General features: G+C 46.1%; 1 protein-coding gene across 1 annotated transcript in view; it reads right to left on the bottom strand.

The window, feature by feature from the left end:
- itga5 (integrin, alpha 5 (fibronectin receptor, alpha polypeptide)) overlaps positions 1 to 20653 on the bottom strand; it is a 40592-nt gene that overhangs the window by 6715 nt on the left and 13224 nt on the right. The window contains exons 3-26 of the mRNA XM_084365563.1: positions 17414 to 17514; positions 16191 to 16314; positions 15939 to 16000; positions 15812 to 15857; positions 15586 to 15711; positions 15440 to 15484; positions 14406 to 14449; positions 14131 to 14187; positions 13447 to 13499; positions 13064 to 13272; positions 12469 to 12660; positions 12330 to 12375; positions 11508 to 11621; positions 10106 to 10161; positions 9540 to 9697; positions 9102 to 9239; positions 6652 to 6719; positions 5159 to 5309; positions 4957 to 5049; positions 3568 to 3647; positions 3352 to 3432; positions 3158 to 3263; positions 2667 to 2825; positions 1977 to 2084 (exon numbers count right to left, since the gene is read on the bottom strand). Coding sequence (XP_084221689.1) covers positions 1977 to 2084; positions 2667 to 2825; positions 3158 to 3263; positions 3352 to 3432; positions 3568 to 3647; positions 4957 to 5049; positions 5159 to 5309; positions 6652 to 6719; positions 9102 to 9239; positions 9540 to 9697; positions 10106 to 10161; positions 11508 to 11621; positions 12330 to 12375; positions 12469 to 12660; positions 13064 to 13272; positions 13447 to 13499; positions 14131 to 14187; positions 14406 to 14449; positions 15440 to 15484; positions 15586 to 15711; positions 15812 to 15857; positions 15939 to 16000; positions 16191 to 16314; positions 17414 to 17514 — 2417 coding nt within the window. The remainder of the gene's footprint in view (positions 1 to 1976; positions 2085 to 2666; positions 2826 to 3157; positions 3264 to 3351; positions 3433 to 3567; positions 3648 to 4956; positions 5050 to 5158; positions 5310 to 6651; positions 6720 to 9101; positions 9240 to 9539; positions 9698 to 10105; positions 10162 to 11507; positions 11622 to 12329; positions 12376 to 12468; positions 12661 to 13063; positions 13273 to 13446; positions 13500 to 14130; positions 14188 to 14405; positions 14450 to 15439; positions 15485 to 15585; positions 15712 to 15811; positions 15858 to 15938; positions 16001 to 16190; positions 16315 to 17413; positions 17515 to 20653) is intronic.

The raw sequence follows: 20653 nt of genomic DNA, 5'->3' as shown, positions 1-20653 counted from the left end.
ACGGAGGTTTGTGGAAATGACATGAACGTGGACCAGTGCCAAAGATGCCTCAGACCCAAGTCTCACATATCCTCCCTTGTGGGATTATGTGGTCAAGATCTGTTCCCACAGCTTCATAAAAAATCACTACACAGCTGCAGACCAGCACCAGGTCGACACTGTAGGAAGTCAATTAATCACTGAGTCAGTCGAGATTTTATCGACGCATCAACCAAACAAGTGCTGGTCTGAGCCTCTTGAATCTGAGGATCGCTCGGCTTTATGTCTTTATAAATGTAATCCCTCTGGGTTCTGCAGTATTGGACTGTAAATACTAGTTTAACCCTTTTTGACCTATTTCTCGATAATACAAAGAGAAAACAGACAGCTTTAATAAAGGCTTTATCAATGGTTAGTTCATATGATACTAATGTTTTACAGATCAGTTATAAGCCATTGAATAAATAATCTTGAATAGCATCTTTTGGCGTGTCAGGTTGTTTGTCTGGTGTTAAATTTGTTAATAATGCAGTTATAAACTTTAGTTATCATTAATAAAAACTTAGGGGTTTCACATTTTCTATAATAAACCATCCAGTCTACAGTTAAAGATGAATTAACAAGCTGAAAAGACACGTGATGAACACCTGCCAGAGAAACATATCACAAGTGGCGACCCCAAAGCTGTATGTAATCTGACAAATTGCCTCCAGTGATGTCAGTTAGTGAGTGGCATTGTGGGGAATGTAGGCACAAGGTTCTGAAAAGCAGTCAACTGGTCTAGCATTGCACTCCTGTAACACTGTTCGGACAGTTTAAAAACAAGATCCACTGTACAACACCAGAGATATCCTCTTTTTTATTCCACACATTTTTCTTCCTGAAAACCTGGCGCCTACATTACCCACAATGCAACTAAACCGCTGAGTGACATCACTCCTCTGGAGCCATAATAGGCTTTATACCTCTATTTTTACATGTGCAGTGTTACTCTACAAGAGCAGTAAACACACGTATGTAACCCACTTATCTACTTAAAACACAATAAAAGTACTACAACAGAAATTAAAAAAGTTAAATTACAAAATGCCTTTTGATAATAAGTGTAATTAAAGTCGGTCCTTTGTTCTCTGTGCATAGCACCGCTCTTCAAAGACTAGGCGGGTCATTTTAAACTCTCACGCTTTGACCTCGGCTGACAGCTTCGTTCAAGCATTGCTAAACACTAACACACTCAGATCAAGAGACACTTTGAACAGAGATGTCTGTCCTGCTGAGCGTAAAACACAAAAAGTGCAGACGCGGGAGAAAAACGGGAGAATGGGGTCCTTCATGCTAACGTGTCGTTGGACGCGCTTGATGGACGAGCGTGCTCGGGAGCGACGGGCGCTCGGACAAAGACCTCTTTGGCTGCGGCAGGTATGCACAGACGCAGGCAGAGGGAGAAGCTACCTGCAGCTGGGTGGATCAATAGGGCCAGTGTGTGGGGGCCTCCGGGGGCCCTCACACCACCCAGAGCCCAAAATTAAAGAGCAGTCTGTGAAGTAACCAGTGCATCACTGACAAAAAGCCTCCCATGTCTTCTCAGCCTCTCCACCCCTCCGCCACTACTAAAGGGCTCTTTAATGTTAATCACCACAACGGGGCAAGCCTGCGCCCTTTGACCCCTCCCTTTTAACGACATCATAACCTAATTACCCAATCCCAGGAGCCTCATATAAGATCAGGGCCAGTGTCACCAAAATAGATCCAGACCTACACACTTAACTTAAGGCGATGCAGCAAAACACATTGTTTGAACCCCTTTGTTCTGAGCAGCGTCCTGCTGTTTAACTACATAACCTCATTTACCCTGAACTGTAAACTCAAGCTCCTCATTCTCTCACTTTCAAGTCACCTATTACGTTAAGACTTCACCTTTTGGCCTGACGACGTTCATTCATGCAGACACCATCTTGTATTTATTGAACCTGACACTTCCCCTTCAAGCCTCTTACCAGGTTAGTCAAATGGGCGAGTTGATTCTTGTGGACGTCCCTCCTCTCGACGTGGTGCTCGCTGGCCTTCAGCGCCAGGATAGGTGGTTCTGTGGAAGTCCGCTGGAGCTACAGGAGGAGAGGAAACGCACACAACACCCATTAGGACAACACAGACACTGACCTCACTATGCAGACGAGCACACCACCCTTTCTGTCAATATAAGACCTAATGTTAGCGTGACCCAGAGGCTTTTTGTCATTAATCAGAAGCATGTGAGCGCTACTCCTCATGGATTCCCGTGGTAAATACAGCGTACTTAGCTGTGAGCTAATGTTTTTTTTCCCCTTGTGAATTGCTGAGACTGATGACCACCCCGCTCAACATCTGTCAAGCTTCAAAATGTAAACACAAACACGAAAGCTGCAACTGTGTATAAGGGGGGGGCGTTGCTGGATGTCGAAGATTAGTGAGTGTATTGCTGGGTGAGGTGGTTCGTCGAGCTGTGCGGGACATAGGGAAGAGCTGGGACTTCAAAGTGGTGGTGGGGGAAGTGTCCTGGGTGGGGCTGAAAAAGCTGGGAGGAGGTGGGTGTGGGCCAACCAGTGGGACGATCCAGCTGTTAATCATACATCTGACGGGGAATCGGTGGGAGATGTTCGCTGTCTGCTGTAGCCTCATGTGACCCCTCAGAGGTGTGAGGCACTTACTTTGAGGCGATGGTGGTTCATGTGTTTGTCCGAGGTGCAGTTAATGGGGCCCTCTGTGGAAAACTCCAGGGGGTAAAGGAGGGTTTGACCCTGGACACTGAGGGGGCAGCGCAGCTCGAGCTGGGTGTGGCTGATCCGACTGGGCCCGTTGTTCACCAGCTGGAAAGAGGAAACAAAGAAGAGGAAACTTTAGTATGTGAAGCGTTAGAAAACTACAAAAGGGAGGTTGCAACAGATCGTCTTTCTCATGCTGCAACTTTCATATTTGACATATTGTCTTAATCTACAAATAGGTCACCTAAAGTAGAGCACTGTTAAAGCTCATCCAAGAGAAAGTAGATCAGGAAAGCCTGAGAATAAATCATGCTGCGTAATCTGGAGAACGTTTTCCCTGAGAAGTCAGCTCGCTTTATGAGCAGTAAGGTCTGCTTTCCAACCCAATCTGCTCAGCCCCGCGATGAGTCTGCACAGCTACGAACATGGCTGATTACCTCATAGATGTGCTCCACCGCAGGCCCGGCGTCCTGCTCCACCTCGTAGCTTTTGGTCACCTTCCAGTTGGGCGGCGGGAAGAAGACCTTATCTGGTCGAGACACACTTAAACAAGAAAAGAGAAGGACGTTAGAAGATGTGTCGAGGAGGCAGTGGAGAGTTAATGAAATTCCACAAGTTCAACTGAGCTCACCCCTGCAGGATGACATCAGCCTGAACAACCACCTCCAGCTTGTAGGGAAGAACCTCGCTGTGGGAATTATTCTCATTTTTACTGTGGAAACACAGAGAAGAAGAAAAAAGATTCTGATGAGCTGACATCATCTGAGAGCTGCGGAGATCAGAATCCAAGCATGTTCAATAAGATGCCGTAACGTGTGTCTGTTGCATGATGACTTTAAGTTTTTACCTGCGAATCTGCAGCTCAAACTGAACAGTCTTGTGTGTGTCCTTCAGCCGTGGCACGGTGAAGCGAAGACCTGCCCACAGCTGCAAAGAGGAAGATACAACATATTGATCATCATCATTTTGCAGCTGCCCCACCTGGAACAAGCACCTCATGTTGTCAAGGTTGATAAAATGTCAATAGAAATGACAATATTTTAACAGTGAGGCACAAAAACACTCTTTAAGACAGCTCTTAGCTAACTTTCGGTAGAGCTAACTCAGACTCTCAGCCGTTCCTCCCCCCTCCACTTTACTCTTCCCATCCTCTGACAGATATGTGAAGATCTTGGGTGTGTCGGTCAGTGAGCTTCTTGTCCGTCCGACAGGCAGATTCATTACAAGCGGGCATGTCCGAAATGTATCTGAGAGTTCCTGCTCCGCCCTTTTCTCTATTAATAATTTCAGATCCATCTCTTTCCCACACAACTGGCCGGTCACTTTAGATCAATAACGCTGCAGTCTGAGACCTTCCCAGAGAAACAAGTCAGCACATTCTGTGACAACAAGCCTGTCTGTCTCTTCCAGTTAACATGTCGCTGACGGTTTTCCTCCGCAGACCAATTAAAAGCCTGCCAGCTTGTGACTCCACCATTAAAAAAGGGAACTCTGCCCAGCAGGAGGCCGAGGGGCACAGATGGAGTCTGTGCTTCCTGTCACAACATTTCCTAACGCATACCAACTTTTCCTGTGCTGTTCACACCCAATCAGGGGATGACACAGACACACAATCTTTTTTTCCTTTTACAGAGAGCAGGAAATCATGTGTCAAATGTTTATCTCTAATAAAAACACTCAAGATGTAGGGCTGAGTCATAACTCCTGGAAATAAGATAGAGTTTTTGCACTTTTGGTTCCCCTTTCTCAAACTAAATAGGGTTTTATAAGTTCCTTCTGTTGTAATATGTCTGAAATTAAGTCTGTGGGTAACACAAGCTTAAGAGATTTTCACGTATTGTTCTATGACATAAAATACGTCAGTAAATACCCGACTTTGACGGTTTTACACGTCTTAAAAACTGCGGTTGCTAACAAGTGGCTACAGGAGATTACAGAGGTAATCTGGGACGTTCAAAAATCATAAAAGTGGCGTTCATTTGTGAAGATTATCTGTCCGAACAAAGCGTGAAAAGTATCATTAACTTTTGTTTGCCACAGAGCTTAATTTCCACAATAATAAAGAAAAAAGCAAATGCAATAATCCCATAGGCTTTATGTCGAGGGAGCCGGGGCGATGCCAACTTCCAGGGCGGCCTACAAACATGCATCATCCCTGCACGACTCTGTATCCTTTAACCCTTGAACTCAATAGACATAGAGCCCAAAAACTGCCAAACGACGGCGGTGTGCTTACATTGGTACCAGACTTCATGGGGTTGCCCAAATCACAGCTGAGGTATCGGGTCTGGTTCTCCGACTCATAGCTGCAGGTCAGCTGGGTCAGGCTCTGAAAACAAGAGTACAGATTGGTCAAACCACAGAAACAGACCATAATCAGGTCCAGAGAGGCATATTAGTCGCTGGAAGTTGTGGGTTGTTTCTGCAGTTCTAGTCACCTCATTACCGCGGGCGATACCGCTGTAGTCAGCTTCAGGGGGGAGCACCACATACAGCTCTGCCTCGTACGCCCCTCCCTCACCCTCATTCTTGGCGTTGAAAGTCAAGGTTAGCGCGTTGTCATCGCCCAGGTAGACTTCCTTCCTGTTCCTGTGGAGCCAACCAGAGGGGAAAAAAATGATTACAAAGAGGGTCAGCGGTCAGGATGACTGGTGTCACGACTCCTTCGACAAATAAACGTATCGCCGTTAAGAGTAAACAATGTCATTCTTTGTTTGTGTTGTGGGGAGAAGAGCCTTAAACAAATTGCAGTTGCGTTAATGAAACTGCAGAAGATTCATCTCACAAAGCCCCTCCCCCATTAAATGAGAACTTTTTCCGATGTGGTAATAAACTCATACATGCATGTATATATGTACAGGGCGTAGGAGTGGGAGTGTAAAACACCTCCCCCTTCCTTGCTTTCTCTCACTCCCTCCACCCTCGCTCCACAGCTCAGAACAATGAGAAATTCCATATGGAGGGCCACACAGACGTTTTTAATTACAGCCTGCTCTCATAAAGCGGCGCAGGAGAGAGAAGACGTCTGCAGCCGATCCTCGAGTCGGCGGCGCTCTGATTCTAACTGGCATCGCACTTTTCAAACCAAACAAAGGCTCAAAATTAGAAAACGCCACGAAAAAAAAAAACGTAAAGCTTCCCTGAGGGACCCTTGGTCCAACAGGTTATGTGTTTTGGCAGCGCAATAAAAGAAACAACACTGCAGGAATGATGGACATTCCACTAAATCATGGCCTTCCCGTCAACCCCTCAAACTAATTTAGACTCTATTAATTTACTACAGGCCAGACAAAAACATCAAGCTATTATTCTAATTGCACTAATCTTTGCACTTTTCTGCGTCTCAATTTCTCGGATGGAGCGGCGGCAGGTTGTTCCATATGTGATGGATCAGCCATACGTTGAAGAAGAAAAAAAAAAAAAAAAATGGAGGCAGATGGTAGATAAATATAGGAATGTGAAATCAAAATGACAGAGCGGAGAAGGGAGTATCAGGGAGGCTGTTATTTTTGAGGAAAATGCTAACAGATTTCTGGAATCAAAGTGTGGCGGGCAGGCTGCTCCTGACAGCTTCAGAAGCAGGCGAGGTCGAGGACTCTGGCACACAGCTCCCATATTTCCTTTCATCTCCCCTTAACGGTTTGTCGTTGCACCTGTAGAGCCGGGCCGCTTCCTGTTTTCAGAAGACGGTGTACCTCTTCTCTACTGCAGCGCTGTGGCTGTTAACGGTCCCACTCTGGTATGCTAGGCTAAACAAAGCAGCGGAACAACAAAAACAGCTGTATTTGTGCTTTAGCGCTCAAATCCAGAGAGGAGGTGAAGAGTTCAGGGTCTGTGACCCCGTTCACAGTTTACCATGAGACATCACTCTAGGATATTCCCTGAAATCCATATGGATTATAAAGAAATATATAAGGAAATGAGCACTCACCCGTGGACTGCCAGCTTCAAGTCGGGAACGCAGATGTTGTCCTCGCCACAGTCCAACAGAATCTGAGCCTAAAAGACACCACACATTGTTGGTGATAAAGTTTTAATACAGGCTGCAGATCATCATCGGTTCTGACTACAAACATACTTCTTTTACATGTGAGAGGAATTAGACACACATGAGATACATCAAGTATCTGTTTAAAGGAGACAACAGGATGAGTGTAGCAAGATGCGACATGTGGTATGACTAATACATTCCACCCCCACCTCCCGACCGCCACCCAGCACACACCTGCACTGCAGTCCCCATTATCTACAAGACAACATCAGACAGTAAGAAACAATGTTGTGGCTCAGAAGGACAATGACTGATTCAGTGAGGTCATGACAGGCGCAGACACACTCCCCCCCCCGAACCAGCTGTCCCACACACACACACGCTTTTTGTTTGCGACGAAAGAGAAGGAAATGATGAGTCCGAGCCCAGAGGAGATACTCCTGTGGAGCTTGACACAAAGCCGCCTGCTCTCGGCGTCCCACATCACAGCCCCGTGCGGCAAACCGCGCTTTCACCACACACTACACCGCCCAGCGAACCACAGCGGTATCTGATCATATGGCCGGGGAGGAGCCTACACGCTAGAGGAACTGACTGAGACATAGGATATCTCTGTTGACCTGAAAAGCAGAAGCAGGGGGTTCGAAGATTACAGTGCAGGGAGAGACAACAAAGCAACAGAAACACTGCTGGATAAGTGGACGACCGCTGAACGTGTGGCAGGGCCGCGGCAGGGAAAGCCCTGCGGGATTGCTAAATTGCATCCCGCTGCGACTGTGACAGTGTGATGATACTCGTGACGATGAGGATAATAAATAGAAATGGAGGAGGAGATTAGAGGGTGCCAAGCGCCCCCCTTGTCATTACACCATCCAGGGGCTCTAATTATGGACACCGTGGTAACCACCATGCTAACACGGCCACATGTGCACCCCCGTCCGTACGCCCGCGTAGCGCAGGAAAACGACGTCTGTAGGCCCGTCAGTGTAGTTTAACAACAACAAAGCTGACCTCAGCGAGTGACATAATGAGGGCAAGCATCACACTGTGACTTCAAAACGCTAACTTGGCAAAATGAGCGGAGCACATTAATCAGAATCACACAAATTAGGTCAGATGTTATTATTTTAAGAACAATGAGGGCATTGATGCACAATTTTGGTGGTTTCCAGGTTCAATAAGAAGGTGACGACAACTGGGATCCCTGCAAGTTTCGCACAAATGTATGCTTTTGTGCAAGATCTGAGAGATCATGGCAATTAAAAGATCCTCCACAATGTCATAACTCCTCATAGAAACATGTGGGATTTGTTAAGAGCACAGAGAGAGAGTGAGAGCACATCAACCATCTCTCACTCTCACTCGGGCTCAAACAAAGTAAGACCTTGGCAGAGTCGACAAAATGTTACATGGGCTGCCACATAGTCTCAAAGCATATGTGCAAATCAATAAGGCATCATGTGTCTGATGAAGGCCGAGGCTGCGGTGTGATAGTCACCCATAGACTGAGTTACATTCACACAGTCTAAAGCAAGATTAATGAGGTATGTTGGCAGGCCCTCACTCCCCTTTCACACAGATTAGCTTGGCTCTTTTTGGGGTGTTTGGCAAAAAGTGTCTTTTTCAGGTTTAAGGTTGACATCTTAGCTCAGGCTTGTCTCAAGGTTTTGGTTCAGCAAAAGACCACATCTGTCGGAGGCCTGACAGCTTTGATATCATGGAATGACTTCAATGACAGGGTTCAGTCCTGATCCAACAGGAATAAGGAGAAAGAAGGGGGGGGGAGATAAAACTATGCTGATTGCCATTCCCTTAATGCCCCAACCCTGTGAACTCACACATGGTGCATGCTGTGCCACAGCTGAGAGGATGCCCACATGTTGAGCCAACTCCGCTCACTGCCAGAGGAAAACTGGCAAGACGCCGAGAGATTTCAACCAGATGGGCAAATCTCCTGCGCTCAAATATCTACCGATCTTTTTTGTGCCTGCAGCTCTGGAACGAGTCACCTACGCAACGTTGTGCAGCGAAGCAGGCTGAGAACAATTCCTACTGGGGCAGGGAAACACTCTGCTCTACATATGCCTCACATTTTCATTTTGAAAAACAGCTTTCCAGACACCCTGGACCTCTTCCCAGCAGAGTAGTTGAGAGTTTACATTCAAAAAAACAGACTCTTTCATCAGGGACAGGAGAAAGTCAGCGGTTACAGGGAGTGATTACTCAGTGTGGTGGATACTCTTATCATCAGTTCAGGGAGAATGAGTCTAAGAACCATATGTGCATTATTAGAGGAACACTGCTCCACCAGATATCGATGCGCTCCAGAGTTAGTTAAGTGTGCTTGATAGAAGACGTGGGAAGTGTAGTGCACGTCAAAGCCGCAGTACCTTCTGCTCAATCACGTTGGTGGTCTGATAGTTGAGGATAGGCCGCAGCCCGTGGGAGTCAGCTGCAGCTTCTGGATCCAAGCTGAAGTTCAAGGCCACATAAATGGAGGAGAGTTTATCCCTGAACTCTTTCTCATCCTGCAGACAAAGGAACAAAGAGTTTGTGTCAGCGGCAGTTTAGTAAAAAAAAACTGAGGATCTGTTGGTCAAGAAAGTCCCAGGATGATCGGTATCGTTTGATCCCAGGAGAGGCCAGGGTTGCTACCTTCACTAGAAAGCTCTGCAGCATAATACATAGTCATCAAAACATCAAAACTGTTGTTTCTTTGCATTTCCTGGACAATTTTTGAATGTTTTCAGACTAAAATCTTACATACTGCACCTTTAAGTCACATGAAGAACAATCACGGTCATTTTTTGATTAGTATGAGGACTCACTCTTAGGTAGATCTTTGTGTTGCTGCACACGCGCTCGCCATGCCGCACCGTCACACTCTTCTGGAGCAAGGGCTGCTGGGAATCCAAGAACAAAGCCCTCTTCACGGCACCTTTCTGCTTGTGCTTATGACTGTCGAGCTGCACCTCCACCTGGAAATCTGCACCACGTAACGCACAAATGAGCATTCATGGCATGATGAATGTTCTCGAGTCACGTAATGACAGGTTTTAAAAAAAAAAAAAGACCTCCATAAATATTCTGAAGCGCACACACAATGCAGTAACTTTAACTTAATGGCAGTTGTTTATAAAGGAAGGAGCAATTAGAGGTAATAACTCGGGGTTGATAGGGAACGGGACCGAGCACAGATGAGGTTTGATCATTAAAAGGTGGATCACAGAAGGTATTTTGCACACAGGCACTTCCTTTTTGCCATAACAAAATCCGAAAAGCTGCCAAAACACTTTAACCTACAGACCGTTATGGGTTTAAAACATTACCACTGGTGGCCTTTTTGAAAGTTTCCTAACTTGTAATAAAGTGCAGATGTGGAAAATTGGCTCACCTAGGACGTCTGGGAGGTGCTTCCCATCGGCAGATATGCAGAAACTCAGGTTGACACTGTTTTGGACAGACGGGGACAAAGACATGATGAGAGAAGCATTGCTCGTTTATGGCAGAAACTCAGTACAAATATTCTGTACACACAAGACACCTCACTTGCCCTCGCTTGTTCTCTCACTTCCCTCTAACGGCCCGCTTCTCTTGTGTCAGCTCCTTACATGGTTCACATTACAAGGCACGAGACGTAATGGGAATACAATGAATAATATGAAAGAAATGCCAACTGTTCGGAGACGTGCTGGCATCTGACTGCTTTCACCAGCCAAGCTGATAAATCGCTGGGTCTACGTTTTCACTGACAGAACCGACACACACACACACACAAACGCATAGCAGAGTTAAGAAGGGTGAAATTGGGCAACGACTCAGGTTTCAAGGCTGACCAGTCAATGGCTGTCTATATAAGCCTGCAGCTCTTCTCCCATGACATCAGCCGCACAACACGCCGCTGCTATCCAAAAGTCTGCAACCCCAAAAAACCCCCAATCCTTTTTTACTAGTAAACCCACACAAGAGGAACAGAGCTGGAAGAAGCGCAGAAAGAAAAAGAGAGAGTCTGTTGGAAAAAAAACACAGGAAAGGGAAGAGAGGTGAAAAACGAGACAGAGAGACACATAGGCTACAAGGATTTCTATCGAGGAGTAGTAATAACTTTCTCCACTCCTGTTCCTGCACAACCGTGTGCGCACGCTCACGGGAGTCGACGTGTCCTGATGTTTCCCAGCTGTGTTCCACCACCAAACAATATCTCATTCAAAGCAACGGCAGAAAAAACCCTTCCAGCCCCTGCCCTCCCGCCCTCCCTCCCATTATCCCCTTGTGCTCTCCTTTCACCCCCACCGAAAAACTCCTCATCACCAGGCAACGTAGTGTAATCAAGACACATGTGTATACAAGAGTTTCCTTTATGGATCAGGATCTGGAAAAGGAGTGGGGGGGGGAGAAGCAGACACGTGAGCGCAGTGTCAACCATGTCGAGCAGCGAGCAACCGTCGTCTGTTTCCTCTCTCCTTTCCTGGACCTGAATACTGCGCGCACGAGGCCAAAAACGGCCCAACAATGCTGCTATTCAGCACGTTATTCCTCTGCGCCGCAACAGAGGCAGTGTGATGTGAAGACATTTGAAAAATAGGTCAGATAAGAGCAGCCCTGGGTACATATTAATACCGTGACTGCTGATGGAAAGGATATTCCTTATCAGAGCTTCCTGCCAGGATAGGAGTGTTTATGCATGCGGAGGAAATGGGGAAGCCCATCTTTTTGCAGTGGGGTCAAACAGAGCATTACTGAGGCCTGAGTCAGAGGAAGCTGAGTGACGGTACTGGACGAGCTGCAAAACTCACCAGGAAACAGGAACGGTCGTGTTTCCGTTGGTGACCATGCAGTTCTTCTCTTCGGGGTTGATCATGGTGGGGGAAACTGTCAGAGCGGCACTGGTGTTGACAATCGGGCGGGATCTGTTGGTAACAAGAGGAATGTGGACTTAAGATTCAATCATCGGACATTTAAGTTCCACTTTTATTGCCTTAAAAGGTGTTGAGTGTGTTTAATGAGGTAACAAGGTTGTATTTTTCTGGTTAGTAATGAAAACAGGTGTAAAAATATCTAATCTCTTCACGTTTTGTGAGTTTATTTCATATACTTCATATAGACAGACAAAACAGACGAGAATGTGAGCTGGTGACAGTATTTTAACCTAAAGCATCAGAGAAGAAACTCATTATAAATGCATTATTTGACAATAGACATTTTGGAAAATGTAAAGAAGTTTCACCTTTTAGGAAATATGCATCTTGTGTGTCTGTTTGGGATACGGTTAGCTTAGCTTAGCATGTGGACTAGAAACAGAGGGGACAGGTAGCTAGCTCTGTCCAAAGGTAAAAAAAAAACAAAACCTGCCAACCAGCAACTCTAAAAATCACATTTTTACACTTTTTACACAAACAGGGTGTAACGTAAAAGCTAAAGTGAGCTGTGGAGGCGCTAGTAGGTTGATTTGTTTAACCTTTGGACAGAACCAGGCTAGCTGTTTCCCTTGGTCAGTCACCCAGTCTTTCTTCTAAGCTAAGCTAACTATCTTCTAGCTTTAGCTTCCTATTTAGCGTAAACATGACTATTTCATTTGAATATCACTGTTCGTCAGAGAGAGATTCAAAACAACGTACCTATAGAGAACGGCCTTATTCACACCGAAGGCACCAACTATGAGATCTGAGGAAATAAAGCAGCAGAATTAGAAAACATAATAAAAAGATAAAATGTGGTTGGTTATGGTTATTGTTATCCAGCAGCCGCCTCACTCACCTGGGTATCCATTCATGTCCAGATCCTTAGCACCTCTGAGGGCAAATCCAAAACTGGCAGGAATCGTACCAACAGCCCACTGACCAGTGATCACCTGAGATGGCTTTTCCCTGAGTCCTTCTGAGTATCCATTGAAGATGTAGACCAGTCCCTGCTGATCCTCCCCTCCAAACGGACAGCTGATAGCCACGTCTGCCAAAGAGCAAAAGTCACGAATATTATCCCGGGTTCAAAAGCTCCAGGTACATTGTGTAGAAATTGCTTCAGAGTCTACAGCCAGCAGCTCTGGCGAGGCTGTGCTTTGTGCTAAATGCTAAAGTTAATGCAAATTGGCAGTAAACACAAAGAAGGGCTGATCCAATTTGTGTAAAAATGTCATGGTAATACAGCCAATATCCTGGACCAACCAGCCTACCAACAGGAGCACGTTACTGGGGAAGCAACAAAAGGTTTGCCTGAGTTAGACCGGTAACCAACCTACTTTTTACACTTCCTCTGTATATAATTTAAAAGATAAAACAATAAATCATAGTGCTAGCTCATTTTATTTTCTTCTTTTCCATCAGTCCCGCTACTACAGTCGCCCAATTCTTACCATTGAACCCATCCTGGTTCAGATCTCCCAATGGTGCAATGGTGCTGCCAAATCTCCCAAACACCTGGGTGCCTGTCAGGTGAGGTAGGCGGAGCTCCAGGTTCAGGGGGCTTCGCTGTAGGTAAACGTAGACGCGGCCCATCTCTTCCAGACGGCCGTCGGAGCCTCGGACCATGAACATGGGCGCTCCCACCAGCAGGTCGGTCATCCTGCAGACAAGACAGGAGATTTTACTCAATCAAGGCGCAGACACGTCGACGCCTGTAATAAGTTGTTGGTGGCATCCAATGTAGATCCTGCAGCTCATTATCGAGAAGGAGAGAGTGGAGGAGACAGAGGAAGACAGGGAGGGTGAGAAACACAGACACAGGGTTTCTACTCACCCATCACCGTTGATGTCTGTCGTCGCCACTGCATAGCCAAAATATGATCCCATCTGTAAACAAAAGTGTTTCCATGTGACATTAGCTAATAAAAATCTCATTGTACAAAGACATTTATCATCATCAGGATTCGGTTTTGTTCTCAGATAATACAAAACAGTGCTGCTGCTGCAAACTTCAGACTTTCTGCTTTACTAGAAAAAGGAAAGGCCTTAAGGAAACATGAAGAACTGATGCGTTTTACAGGTTCGGCCCAGTTTGCTGCCGCTTCTGTTCCAGGTCAGTTTCATTTTCTGAATTTCCTGTCGTGAACCTTAGTCCAAAAAAACACACTGGCGATGTAAGGAGCGAGTCTGAATTACCAGAGTGTAAGCATATTCGCTTGTGATTTTTTTTTATTTATTCAGCTGAGTCAATCATCACTGTTTAAACGAGCTCGGTGCGTCTCTATTCCCAGAACCATTTGCACAAATTGCCACTGCACTTTCCCCCTCCATAATTGAGCTTTACAGCAAACCACGAAAAAGAGACCCAAATCTAGTAAAGAGGACGCCGTAAAGGAAATTATTTTTGCTTACACTGACTCAACAAATTAAGAGCTCTCATGAGGAGCCAGGCAGTGAAAACACAGAGGAAGTGAAGCGTGGAGGAGCTTTTTCTGCAGAGGACGGCGAGAGGACTCACCTGCTCGCCAGTGTAGTTAATCATGGTCTTCAGATCCGAACCGTTCAGAACAGACACCTGCAACACAGCAAACCACATATGGTGAACGTCTTTTTTTTTTTTATACGCTCTAATATAAGCACAGTCTCTGTTCAGGAATTCACTGCGAAAATAATTCCCACTGTGACAATATCGCTACGGCTGTTTTTATTTCTCCGATTTTCCTGCATCGGTCCCAAGTCTAAAGCCCAGGCCGCTCGTTTCTAAAATGAAGAGTGATGATGAAGCTCTCTTACCGAACCGTAAAGCATGAGTCCTTTTGGAACGCCGGCCACAAAATCTGAGAGAGATGAAGCAAAGATTTAAGGAGGGAAAATATATATACAGGTCAAGCACGACAGGGGGGGACGAGAGGATTCCAGTACTGACGACGTTTCCAGCTCAATAATGGTGTAAAATATCGTAGCTGTCCTCAGTTTATTTTACTTTACAGCTGTAATATCTGAATTGCTACGTGACTTCCCATATGTGCTTCACTTACAGCACACCATCATCCAACACTGGCCACCAGGGCACATAACCTGCAGCCTGATTTAGTTTTAATTCAATTTAGTTTAAACATTTCTCTAGAATTTCCAAATTTATTACACACCCCTGAAGTACACATCGATTAACTGTAGATCAATTATGTGGAGGGTGTTTAAGGTTTAAACAAGCAATATAGACACAGGTTTAACTGTTGTGATTGGAAATGTGTTTATTCTACTCTCTGTTCCTCCCTCCCATCATATGTCTAGAATTAAAGGAAAAGTTCACAAAAAAAAAGTGGGAATTCAGTCATTATCTTCTAATCAGCCCCAAGCAGTCCCAAAAACACATTTATGGAGCTTCACAGCTAAACAGTGTTGCAGCAATCTCCCGAACAAAAAATATAACTGAGAAAAAAAAACCTTAAAAATAGCTCCACACAGCTCATCCGAAGTAATCCAAGTCTCCAGAAGTTCCCCGAGATCACAAATTGATTTGAAAAGACATAATTTACAGCCTTGACGTGTGGTCACGCTCGTCCCCAGCTTCTTCAGTTGTTTAGGGGAATTCTGCAACATTGTTTTACTGTGAAGCTCCAGAAATGTTTTATGGAGCACGATACTTCATCAAACTTTATTTCTGTACAGTTTGTGAGGCATGCAGCAAGCGCAGTGCACGCTAGTTGACTTCCTAAGTAGATCCATACTATCCAAGAAAGAGGATAGTTGTCTTAGGGTTAGGGTTATTTCATCAGCAAAAAATAAAACAAAATAAACAATGAAACCCCTTTTTATAGACTCACCTTCCACCTGATCACCACTGAATTCCCCAACAGCGATAGAGTAGCCTGTAGGCATAAAGGACAGATATCAGCCTCGGCAAACAAATGAAGATATGTGTAAATATGTTGTAAATAAAAGCACTGAGAATTATATTCGCCTCTCTCACCTTGGTAGCTGTCATCATGTGCAGCCTGGACCTGTTTGGTCTGGATCTGGCTCCTCACAGACTGCATGAAAAATCCTGGCCAGTACGAGTCGATAATGTCCTCCTTAGCTGCGGAGATCACCTGACCTAAAGTAAGACCAAAGGGAAATGAAAATAACCTCAGACGGATATTTTGAGGCTTGGTTTTTGATGATATTCAAGCCGGTGATTGGTATGCCCTACATACCTTGCCAGAAGTAGCTCCCCGGCCCTCCCAGTACCACTTTGCCATCCTGAAAGATAAAACCAGTGAATCACTACAATGAAAAAGGGAGGAGATGACCCAGGTGGTTTAACAGGAAGATAGTTATTACCGTAGTGAAGTCAGCGCTGAATCCTCCCTGACAGTAACCTTGTCCCACCGCATCAGTGATCTCTGAAACACAGTGAAGTCATACAGTGAATTACTTGGTGTAATAAGTATTTAATAAAAGCCACAGCTTCCTGTTTCAAGGGGATTGCAGCACATCAAGACATAATATTCAATGAAAATCATGGATGAGACAGTTTCCCTTGTGGACAGCTGTCATGTCAAGATAAGCTAAGCAACGTGGACTGACAGTTACCTGTGCGGCAGGGAGCGTACTCGACAAATTTGGTAAAGTTACGGGCTGAGAGGTAGCAGGTTCCTGTTGCGTCAGAACGGGGGATATCCTTTTCGGTCCGCCAAGAGTAGAGCGGGGCACAAGCCTGGAGTAGAGAGGAGGAGGTGGGGAGGGATGGGGATTGACAGGGAGGTAAAAGGGGGGGAAGGAGGAGATGTGGTGATGAATGGGGTGAGCTTTAAGGTAGGAGATGTTTTTCCAGTTGCAACAACACCCCGGTGAACTCAGGACGAGACCCGGGCCGAGGTCAGTGGTACATCTGGAGCAAGGGTAACTCGACCCGGGTCACAACCTTTACTATCAGACCAAACAAGAGGCGGCTCTGCTTTGATGTCACGGCGGAGGGGGGTCGTGAAACATTTCTTTACAGTGTGTCGAGACTGGAGGTGAAAATTGAACTGGAATGACAACAACGTAATGGACGGTAATGTGGGAGACAAATATATAACTAAGAACACACACATTTACACTGACGGCAGAGTGAGACATCATCAAAAACAGTACACAGACAATATATTTAGTGTTTTACTGCACATTTTAGTAGATGGGACGGGGCAACAAAAGCCCGGGAAAGTCAGTCAAATCAACAGTAGTCAGTGGCCTTAAGCTTTAAACTTTGACACTTTCTTCACACTTCTAGCGTCCGTTTTGCACATGAAGGGCTTCACACTCAAGTCAGCAATAATACAAAATATGCAACGTCTGGTTAAACTTTCAAAGTGAGTCTTGCTGACAAATATTTCACATCTTGTGACATATTAGGGCTTTTGGACTGCAACTAATGCTCTGAAACAGTCGAAGTTTGCTTAAGTTCAGGCACAAAAACTACCTGGTTAGGTTTAGGAAAAGATAATGACGATATGTGACATAAACTAAAATAAATAAATCTTGATGAATAGACACAACTGGTGGGCAAAGTCCTGTGTCCGACCCATCCAAACACCCAAACTCGCCCCCAAATTGGACTGTTGAATGATGCTAGAGGGGAAAACTACAGCATCTAACTCAGAAGTGAAGGAGTCAGGGTTGTACAAAGTTTTTCTCGCAGCCTTGAGGCCAGAACAGGCTTTCTCTAAAAGCCCCAATCATAACACAGGAGAGCACCAGTGGTGTGGCGTGAACCTGAAACACTAGTGCTTCTCCTACCCCACCCCCCAGTGTCTTCTCTGAGAGGGTCACCTTACCAGAATTGTGTCACCGTGAGAACGCACAGTGGCGCCGAACCACTGGTGGGACTTGAAATCGACCTGCTGGTCTGTTTCGTTCAGCAAGACGGTTCGATCCCCTGAGAAAAACACAGAGAAGTGACAGTGAGTAATAGCAGTACGACAAAACATGTATTGCTTCAGCTGGACTCTGAGTACCCTCGTTCTATCTTCCCTTTCCCAGGCCCTTGGAAACATCTGGACATTTGGCAGAAAGCAGGCTGTAAGACTCCAGTTAAACTATTTTTCAAGACAATCAGGGTGAGAATGTATCCGCTGCTCGGCCACTGTTCAGGACATGATAGCTCTCTTAGCTTAGCCGAGGTTTGGACTGGACTCGCCTCGCTTAACCTCGCTGACCCTTTGGTCTGTTTGACCACCTGTCCGCTAACACTGATCTCCCACATCGACGCGTTCGACAGCAGCAGGTGTCGTGACAGATGGCGCGGGGAGTCAGGTTTAAACTCAGCTTTATTGGAAGGCAGATGTGCTGCAATTGAGAGTGCAACGCAAACAAATTGATTAAGCGAGGAAGCCGCATCACTTCCAGTTAGCTGTCAATGTCAGAGTGTGAGGTGACACCTATTAGGGAGAGAGCAACCTCAGCAGGAAAAACTCCACCCCGCAGACTCATTTCCCCTGTTAACTGTCAAACCACAGTCGTGTTGCAACCGAGCAGAGCAGCATCTGACGACTGCGGATACATACTGCAGGAGATCAAGACCTTTGTGAATGTGAGGAAAGCAGGCTGTGTGTCGGGCCTCTCTCTCTATCCGTGCCTTTCCCGCCCCTTCGTCTTCCTCCCCCGGCCAACAAGGCAGCTTGGAGTCGCTCCGCGTCTTTGTGGAAACAGCTCAGGAGGCCGGGGTCCAAGCAAAACATACACACTCGGGCCCAGGCTTCCTCATAGCAACCTCTCAGTCATCTCTGTTTAGGCACACACTTCTGCCTCCCTTTCTCCGTTTTCATTTTCAATATTATCTTCGTCTTCCGATTCATTTTTCTTGCACTATCTCGCTCGAGTCTCCGTGTCTGTGCAGCCCCTTTCTCTCCTTTGCTTTCAGGGAGTCCTGCTGCCCCTCACCCAAAGACGGTTAGCGGAGGGATTATAGTTTTTTAATAACCCAACTATTTCTGCTTAATCTCCAACACCGGGCTTTCCTGCTAATGTTATTCATCATGGGCCTACAGCAGCCCACCCCTGCCGCCACTGTGTTAAGTGGTCAGAAAGTGTGAAAAGAAGTGCTTTAGCCATACAGGCAATAACATGACCAGCACTTCAAACGGCTTCTTACGAGCTTGTTACTTTAACTAATCTGCCTTAGCTGCATGGCACCCTCTCTTTAAGCATACACCTTCTTAATATTTTCATAACTCAGGGGGTCTTTGTTTGGATAAGGCTGACGCAAAGCCACCAGAGAAGGGCAGGAGCTGAGGAGGGGACCGTGTTGGTTTGAGTCGTGTTACCGAGGCAGCGAGAAAAGTAAAGGCCTCTTAAATCCATACAGCATAACTGTGATGGCTTATCTGACCGTGTAAAGGCGAGGAAGCGCAGCGCTGTACGGCGCTCACATGGTGGCATTAGTTATAGCATTTCGTTCTGTGTCAGTAACGGCTCGTGAAAAGTTCTGTTTGTTGTCTCCCAGCCGGAGTCACATGGAGCGCTTTCAATGAAAATGGAGGAGATCCAGAGTGGCGATAGAGACGGGTCACAGCCACATGCCATCTGACCGGACCCCCCCTCCCATGGGAGGCCGGTGAAGCGCAGTGTGCTGATGTGACAGTGCCCAATACGGACTCTCCCGGGACCAGCAGAGGAGCGTGGGGGTTCTGGAGCACGTCCATATAGAATCACTCTCGCCTTTGAACTGAGTGTGAGGGGGGACGGCCATTAGTGGAGTTAGAGCCCCTCGTTGTGTGTGTGTGTGTGTGTGTGTGTGTGTGTGTGTGTGTGTGTGTGTGTGTGTGTGTGTGTGTGTGTGTGTGTGTGTGTGTTTGTGTGTGTGGTGGAAGACAAATGGCCAAATTCACTCATCACATCAGCTGCCCCCCCCGTGGGACAGCAGGGGGGACAGAGCGGAGGAACAGGGCTCTGGTTTCTCCCTCTTTCCTCCCTCCACTCACTCCCTCTGGCCTTCTCACCCTCCCTCCCCTTCCTCCCATCCTGTATGAGCCCCCCCACACACCCTCCCTACTAGCCCTCTCTCCATTCAGATCCATTGAAAGACTCTTATCTCGATGGCAGAGGAAGTGGAGAGGAGGATGGGGGAGAGTTCTGGCCACTTTGACCCAATTAGTTAGGCTAATTAAGAGGGTCTGTGGCCTGTGGGTCAGAGCTCAAACACACCAAGAGACAGCGAGACCTATGACACCACTTCGCTGGAGGAATATACTTCTAAGTAGCAATAATGTACAGGAAGATAGAGCGACATCGATTAGAAAATGAATCGCCAGCTATTTTCATAATCAACGAGAATAGGACTCACCCCCAACAGACCCCTTTGATTAAATCAAGCCTGATCCAATATCAGACTTGATAGCCTTGATATCACTTTAAATTTTAACCAACCAACACACACGGCGATGGTAGAAAACATAACCTCCTTGGCTGAGTTAATGAATCACTTCATTTTTAAAGAAACAATGTCAAACACTTGCATGTTCCTGCTTCTGAAATGTAAAGATTTGCTGATTTTCTTTGTCATTTATGATATTAAATGAAAAGTCTCTGGGTTTTAAAGGTGCACTATGGCCGAGTAAGTAAAGTAAATATATTAATATATTTAACCCTAACCCTAAGACAAAACATAATGCAGCAGCGCTCCTTTACTCGAGCATTCATAGTGGATAAAGAAAAATGGCAGCTTCATCACTGAGTGTCTTTATTTATTGCTCTAGCTGTTACTATCCGGCTTGGCAAAAAAAAAAAAAGTCACAGCTACAGTAAATGAACTACAGCAGTAAATGTCATCCATGTAACAGCTGTTTGGCAGAGCCGCATTTGCATGCAGATGTCCATGTATTGAGTGTTCCTCCTCTGTGCGGCGGTTCTGCCACGATCCAGATGTCGGAACCGGCTCTGGCTCTCAAATCAGCTCCCTTCAAAGCCCCCTTGAAAAAAAAATATGAAGGACGTTCTCTGACGGCCCCGGGGAACCAACCTTCACTGTGAGGGCCTCGCCGCTCGCGCATGACATCACTCGCTGTGGGCCTGCAGCC

This window comes from Pagrus pagrus (genome assembly GCF_965226575.1).
Source record: "Pagrus pagrus genome assembly, chromosome: 11".
Classification (NCBI taxonomy): Eukaryota; Metazoa; Chordata; class Actinopteri; order Spariformes; family Sparidae; genus Pagrus; species Pagrus pagrus.
The sequence above is the reverse complement of the archived record's forward strand: the minus strand, read 5'-3'. Positions and strand labels throughout refer to the sequence as shown.